This window comes from Micromesistius poutassou (genome assembly GCF_964030765.1).
Source record: "Micromesistius poutassou genome assembly, chromosome: 18".
Taxonomy (NCBI): Eukaryota; Metazoa; Chordata; class Actinopteri; order Gadiformes; family Gadidae; genus Micromesistius; species Micromesistius poutassou.
In genome coordinates this window covers 7,807,151-7,814,665 of record NC_140288.1, presented here as the reverse complement: position 1 = coordinate 7,814,665, position 7,515 = coordinate 7,807,151, and the positions used below count along the sequence as shown (strand labels likewise).

Below are 7,515 nucleotides of genomic sequence, written 5' to 3'. Positions count from 1 at the left end.
CTTATAGCCGGACAGGCATGCGTCATCCTGTCCTCGCTTAAATTATACAATATCGTTATCGTACGATAGCACAGCCTTTGACTCATCAATGGCGGACGAAGGTATATGCTGTTCTAGGATATAAATATAACGCTGCTACACTGTATGTGTCATTTCTGTTTGAATCTCATACCAGTTATTACACATCATGCAAATATGCTGTCCTCCTAGTCTCGCGTTCCTGTCTGTAGGTAGGGCCTCCTGGGTTGGGGACCAATATGTGGCTTTAGGGGCCACATACTCTATATATATATAGAGTATATATATATAACTATAACTTTGAACTATCACAGGCACTTTTATCCAAAGTGACCTCCAGTAAAACATGTTTTGTCATTAATGAATTGATGGTGGTCATTGGGGATCGAACCCAGAACCCTTTGGCTGAGCTATAGTCTGGGAACCAGACAGTGCGAGCTCATGTTTTATTTCCCCTGGTATAAGCGTCTGTCCCGCGCCCTCCCATACTGACATATATGCAGTAGAACTTGGCCTGGGCTGGGCCAATCACAACCGGTTATTTAATATGGGGCGATTTGTATACGATGACTGCACAGAAGGGCGTCCTATGGGAGGTCTTCCTGGTCCTGGAAGCATTTTCATAAACAATCAAGATGGCTGCCGCTCGTTGCTCTGATTGGCTGGTCTGTCTCATGGCGTCCAGATATTGACGCATGCTTAGAAGCCGAATGCAATATCTAGTCAGTATATCTATGGCGTCCAGAGGCATTGTGGTCTGCGCCCGTTAATAACGCCACTTGGAAATCTTAAATGATATTGACCGGTTCCGGACTAATATGCATTTGTAATTTCGGCCCCGGCGGTCCATTTAGGATAAATCAGATAACTACTGAGATCAATCTATTGATCAAGCTTGTTTTATTACATGGGCAGTTTATTGAACTGGTAAATGGATTAGATGTCGGAATGCATTACCTTCATTTTTTTCTACGCTCACAAAAACATAAAATTTGAAACATTTATAATAATAATAATAATAATAATAATTTGCTTTTCCAACATTCAAAGCTGTAAATTGTTATAGCTACATTTTTGTTAAAAACACATTATTTACAGTAATAGTAATACACAAAAGTACTATATTTGGCATACTTACAACAATCTCATCGTATAATTTACAATTTCTCATGTACTGATTAATGTGAATATTTAATAACAAAAATTCACAAGAAATCAATAAGGGGGAATTATTCATCAACAAAGTGGAACATACAAGCAATACCAGAGTTTTAAAAAAAGTGTCAGTACCTCCCCTCAAAACATAATTTACCTTCGCATCACCCTCGGGTGATCCAACCGGGGTGACCATTTCCACCCCACTAAATCGACATCCATCTTGAAAATAAACAGAAACATTTGAAATCCTCTGTACAAATAATCCACTATACAACGGTTGGTTTGACAAAGTTTGCCGCCAGTCGCCATTTTGGACAGCAAATGGCAGTTTGAGATTAAATTATGTTTCTCTCGTAATTACTGCCGTGTCAAAATCCCCTCAGTGTCTCTATTAGTAGAAAGGTACGAACAATTAATACAAAAATTAAATTGTGCTCGTCTAAAGTCGTCTCTGATTAGAAGACTTGACTTAATATTGTGGTGCATTCATCTTCACCATCTTCAAAAAATCTTTTTTTATTCTGTTTATTCGGTCACGCAAAACTGAAACCAATTTTAAGTATTTGCTCGCTAGGCCTACCTCTTCCTCGATTTCAGTTATAGTTTCATTGTTTTTTTTACAGCATACTGAATGATATACTTTGGCACAATACTTGGCAGACCCTCTACTGATCTCTCATTGTGTGAATCTACAACTCATGCAGGAGGGACAGTGTGCGTTTTCTGTTACTGCCGTGACAATCCACGTCCAAATTAACAAACAATATCGGACGCGCTAATTCACGAAGTGTGTTTATCATCAGCGTTCACGATTAAAAATAAATGGCAAGCACTTTGGGGTTGGAATTTGTTTAAATAAATATAACACTTCTAGAATTTAATTTACGATTAGATTTGATCAAATAAAATGCTCTTCCAACTGCACTGCATGTAAAATTGAGTTTTGATATATTTGTTTTATAGAGAATACATCAAGTAACTGGGGTGCAGTCAGGTAACGGTACATATTGTACATGTACATTGTACATATTGAAAATGTACTTATTGTAACTACAAAATGCACACGTAAATTGTACATCCTGTACTATTGTTCATTTATCATTTCCTATTCAAATGTATTTACTGTGTACTACTTTACAATTCTTTCTATTCAGCTTAGTTAGTTAGTACATTTGGAGGCAGTCAAACCACAATGTTGTGTTTTCTTTGCTATGCAATTCAAATGTACACAGCAGCATGTTCTTAGAGTGACCTAATCTGCCATATTAAGACATTCATTTTGTAGTTCATCATCATAACCTTGGTCTGCCGCCATCTTAGATGAATGTATTTGTGGGGGCAAATTACAAACAATGTCATCCATATCAATTTGCAGGGCAGGGGTGAGGTGATTCCATCATCCTCTTCAACCCAAACACGTCAGCGAATGCATTTCCTTGAAATGTGCGTTTGGTTCGCTTGTGTGTACACGACTACAGTAAAACACACCCGTTTCTACTCTAAGCTGAAATGCGTACACACCTAGCACCTTGTGTAGCCAATACAAGTATACAAAAGTACAGAGTACTTAAAAACGTGCAAGACACGGATAAAATACTTTGTTTCCGATACTTAAGGCAAAAAACACTTGTTATGTATACCAATATACATATATTCGGATAATTACATCTATCAAAGGAGGGTTTTGTTGAACACCCCCCGGTGAAGATATGGGCATGGTTTACCTAGGTGCCGACAAAGAGAGCTAAATCTAAAAGTACGGAATGACGACGTGTATGTGATGCCCTTGTCTTGTGTCTTGCACAGACAGAAAAAGAGACGGAAAGTGCACAGTTTAACTTCCTCCCCCCTGCTCGCTCTCTCTCTCTCTCTCTCTCTCTCTCTCTCTCTCTCTCTCTCTCTCTCTCTCTCTCTCTCTCTCTCTCTCTCTCTCTCTCTCTCTCTCTCTCTCTCTCTCTCTCTCTCTCTCTCTCTCTCTCTCTCTCTCTCATCCCCCCCCCCCCTCTCTCTCTCTCTCTCTCTACTTTTCCCATGCCGGTTAATCTGTGCATCTTCTTGAATTGGTCTATTACGGGTCAGAACTGTTAAATCGAAAGAGTTTCAGAAAAAACAACATCAGAGTGCCCAGGTACAAAAGTGCAAAACGCGCCAGTGTTTTTTTTGTGTGTGTTTTTTCTCCTCATTTTCAATTTGTGTCTTCATCTTTCCCACCGTTACCACCGTTACCACCACCACCACCACCTTTACCCCCACCGCCGCCGGCCTTCCACCCAGGAATCAGCACCTATAGCTGGGACACCTTGCGCGGCAGCGGGCGGGGTCGGGTCACCCGGGGGTCTGAGGACAGCGAGGCCGACGAGTCCAGCTTCATGCTGCTGGTGCGCAGCTGGTGGGGCTTGGGCGGCAACGCCGGGGGGTCCGCCTGCGACGCCGACGAGGAGCACGACGAGGACGAGGCGGCCGGCGGCACCGACAGACTGTGGGGCAGCGGCACGGGCCGGCGGCAGGGGTTGTTGCGCTCGTACACGCTGTACGGCGGCGGCGTCTTGTTCTCCCGCCGCACCGGCTCCTCGGAGGCCGAGTTGGGCACGCCGAGGGGCAGGGCCAGCGCCGCCGCCGCCGCCGCCGCGGAGGAGGCGGGGCCGTGGTCGGCGGCCAGCGTGCCGTACTCGGTGGCGGAGGCGTCGGACACGCTGCAGCGGCTCAGCGAGGAGATGCCGCTGCTGTAGCTGCCCGAGAGGACGGGCGAGGCGGAGACCAGCCCCGCCGACGGGCACTCGGTGGGGGAGGGGGTGAAGGGCGGCAGCGTGTTCTGGGAGGAGGGACGAGAGACACACGGTGAGACACGGGGAGGACGCGGCTGGCTGTGACTGTGGTTAGTGGGATGGAGGAGAGCCCGGAGGCCGTGCTGGAGACGGGCACCGTGTGGCGTGGTGGAGTGCGGAGGTGTTTTGTGGTGAAGTGTAATGCACTGATTCCCAGTTGGGGGGTTAAGGCATGTGGAGTGAGATTCAGCCCCAGTTTAGTCCCAATCGTGCAGCTTTTTGTTTGCTCAATGTCTTTAAACAGGTTTGATTGATTGATTTTAGATTGATCATGAATTGCTGCAATATTGCTCAACATTTTTTTTATTTTTGGGTCGTGACTTAATAATCATGTCATGGGTCATTAAGTCAGGACCCCCCCGCCAAAAAATGTCCTAGGCTAGACCAGTATTAGGTACAGTACAGAAGATTAGTTCTATCAACACTATAATTTATTTTAGTACAGTATGGTATAGTGTAATGTAGTAGTGTAGTTTAGTACCGTATTGTGTGGTGAAGTACTGTCGTTGAGTAGTCAGTAAATATATACAGTACAGAACATTACAGTACTATTGTAGTACAGCACAGTATAATATATAATAGTATAAGTTTAGTTCCCCTCTTGATGAACCAAGAGGGGAATTATTCATAAACAAGGGGATGCAGAACAAGCAATACCTGAAAGACTGATTCAGTACACACACACACACACACACACACACAGTTGTATCTGATCTGAGTTCCATTCATTAGCATCCAGTCGACAGCAGCTTGTGCATTTTCCACCATTGTATTCCTTCCTAGCGTCCCTAATTACCAACCTCTCCCCCCCTCCCCCTCTCCTCTCCCTCACCCCCCTGCCGACCCCCCTCACCCCATTGTCGACTCAATCTTCGACAAGGTTCCAACAACTTTCACATCTGTGTGAGTCAAACAGTCAAACATTAATTTTTTTTTCCCGCCGAAACTTGGCGCCAGCCCCGTCGTGTTCATCGCCGCCGGCGACCGTTTAGCGACGTCACGGCGGGCGGGCGGCGGGCTGCTGACTCAGCAGCCGCGCGGGGAACGGAGGAGAAAAACCAGGCGGCAAATAATGGATTCAGACAGCCGGGTGGGCCCGCGAATCGAGTGAGGTCGCGTTTTTCCCGCTATCTCGACAGGTTTGCTGTTGTGGTGGAGAAATAACAATAAGCTACACTTCCTCTGCTTGAGAGATTCGATTAGTCATCAACTTGTTCCCTTTTGTTTGTTTGTTGTTGTTTTCTCTCTTTCCTTTCGAGCAATAATGCTACACTGCGATTATATTTACTCACCCTCTAATTGGACTTTCGGTTAAGAGCACAATCAATCTCTTTAGCGCTATGGCGTGTAGGGCCCAGGAGATGCGCGCGTTTGTGCTAGGGATGTGTTTCACAGTCACACACACACACACACAACACATATTCAATATCCATATTGTCCTCACCCTCCGAGTATGAATTCATAAACTCGGCGGGGGCAGAGGAGCCGAGTGTCAGAGCGCACGGTTTACGATGCGCCGCGGCCCGGACGATCCCGACCCTTTAACCACGCCTGTCAGGGACAACTCGACTGAACGGCTACTAAATGTGTTCAGCGGGCGTTTTATCTTCGCCAAAATGTAGCTTGTCTGAAGGCCCTCGCGTTGCCTTACGTGTGTGTGTGTGTCTGTGTCAGTGTGTGTGTGTGTGTATCTGTGTCAGTGTGTGTCCGTGTGTGTCCGTGTGTGTGTGTGTGTAGGTGTGTTTGCGTGTGTGTCAGTGTGCATGTGTGTGTGCGTGTGTGTCAGTGTGCATGTGTGTGTGCGCGTGTGTCAGTGTGTGTGTGTCAGTGTGTGTGTGTGTGTGTGTGTATGTGTGTGTGTGTGTGTGTCAGTGCGTCTGCGTGTGTGTGTCAGCTGATGGAGCCCGGTGTATAGAGGAGTCGTCCCTGGCAGTTCTGTGATGGATAGCTTCAGGCGTCTACTATTGGCCAAAAGCATGTGCTCTCGGTCTGTCTGTCTGGCTCACACACACACACACACACACACACACACACACACACACACACACACACACCTGTGCCCCTACACACACAAGCACACGCGCACGTTTGATTGACAGCGCTCGGCCAACCATCCGTCCCCCCGTTTATGTTAGCAAGTCTTTCGTCTTTCTCATTTCTTTGTCCATTCATCACTCCTCCGCCCTCCTTCTTCATCCCTCTTTCCAGCAGTTTTTTTTTCCCCTCCTTGACTTCGTCCTATTGCTTTCATTATTTATCTCCAGATGAATGCCAGAGAAAGCCCTCGTGCCCACAGAGGTCATCAGAGAGAAACGTTTTTGCGGCGATAACGAGCGCTATGGACAGGGGGGGGGGTTGGCGGCTCGGCGGGTTTGAACCCGCGAGGCGTTCCCGAGAGCGCCGTCGGAGGGGGGGGGGGGGGGGGGGGGCATTCCACCGCTCTGAACCCCCAGAGACGAAGACCGGGGGGGGGAGGACAGGGGGGGGAATTAAAGAGAGAAAAAATGAAAGAAAAAAAGAAAGAAAAAACTAAATGAAAGAACGATAAAATGCAAGTGAGACAGGACTGAAGGATGAACGGACAGAGGTGTTTGGAAGAGAGAAGAATGGGTGAAAGTAAGCAAACAATTCACAAAAGAATGAAAAAGAAAGAAAAAAAAGGAAAGAAAGAAAAAAGAAAAACAGAAGGGAACCGAAAAAGTACCTTCATCTGACACCTTGAGACAGCTCCTCTCTAAACATGCCACCGCTGTGCCTCTGAGCAGACAGACAGACGGATGGACGCGCAGACAGACAGAGAGACAGACAGCTTGATTGATGGGGAGAGCACCCACCTTCTGCGGGGATCTGGACGTGAGGACGGGCGACTGTGACCTCATGTTCTTCACCGAGGAGCCTGGTGACAGCCGGGGGGGGGGGTTGGGGGAGGGAGGCGAGGGGGAGGGGTGACAGAGGGGGGAGGGAGGAGTTGTGACAGGGAAGGGAGGGAGGGAGGGAGGGGGGGCAGAGAGGGGAGGGAGGGGAGACAGGGAAGGAGGGAGAGATGGAAAGATAGATGAAGGGAGGGAGGGAAGAGAGGGAGGGAGGAAGGGAGAGGATTTAAAAAAATACAAATTCAGAGCAAGAAAAACATTTTTTAGCAGCAGGATGAACTTACAGCATGAGTCACTAGTCACAAATGAGCACACACACACACACACACACACACACACACACACACACACACACACACACACATCCCCCTCTCAAACACGCACACACACAAAGCCCTGCACAACAAACAAACCACAGAACTCAGAGGGGTGAGAAGGCCACTGCGCTCTAAGCGCCCATGAGTCGAGTCACAGCCCATATGCTGCAACAAGTCCTTTGAGCTGCCCAATGCGCTGGGCTCACACACAGCTGGCTCCTGCTCCGTGTGACCTGCTCAGGGGCCAAACACGGGCCCCCGGCCGCGGCCCACTGCATCCCAGCGCTGCTGTTGCGGGGCCGGACGAGGAATGGCAGAGAGCAG

At 47.6% G+C, this 7,515-nt stretch overlaps 1 protein-coding gene across 1 annotated transcript in view; it reads right to left on the bottom strand.

The window, feature by feature from the left end:
• Nucleotides 1–3,200: 3,200 nt before the first annotated feature.
• Nucleotides 3,201–7,515, bottom strand: part of dock4b (dedicator of cytokinesis 4b) — a gene marked incomplete at its 5' end in the record, with an annotated part of 69,153 nt that continues 64,838 nt past the window's right edge. Inside the window, 2 exon segments of the mRNA XM_084483283.1 lie at nt 3,201–3,988; nt 6,836–6,910. Coding sequence (XP_084339409.1) covers nt 3,461–3,988; nt 6,836–6,910 — 603 coding nt within the window. The 3' untranslated portion in view covers nt 3,201–3,460.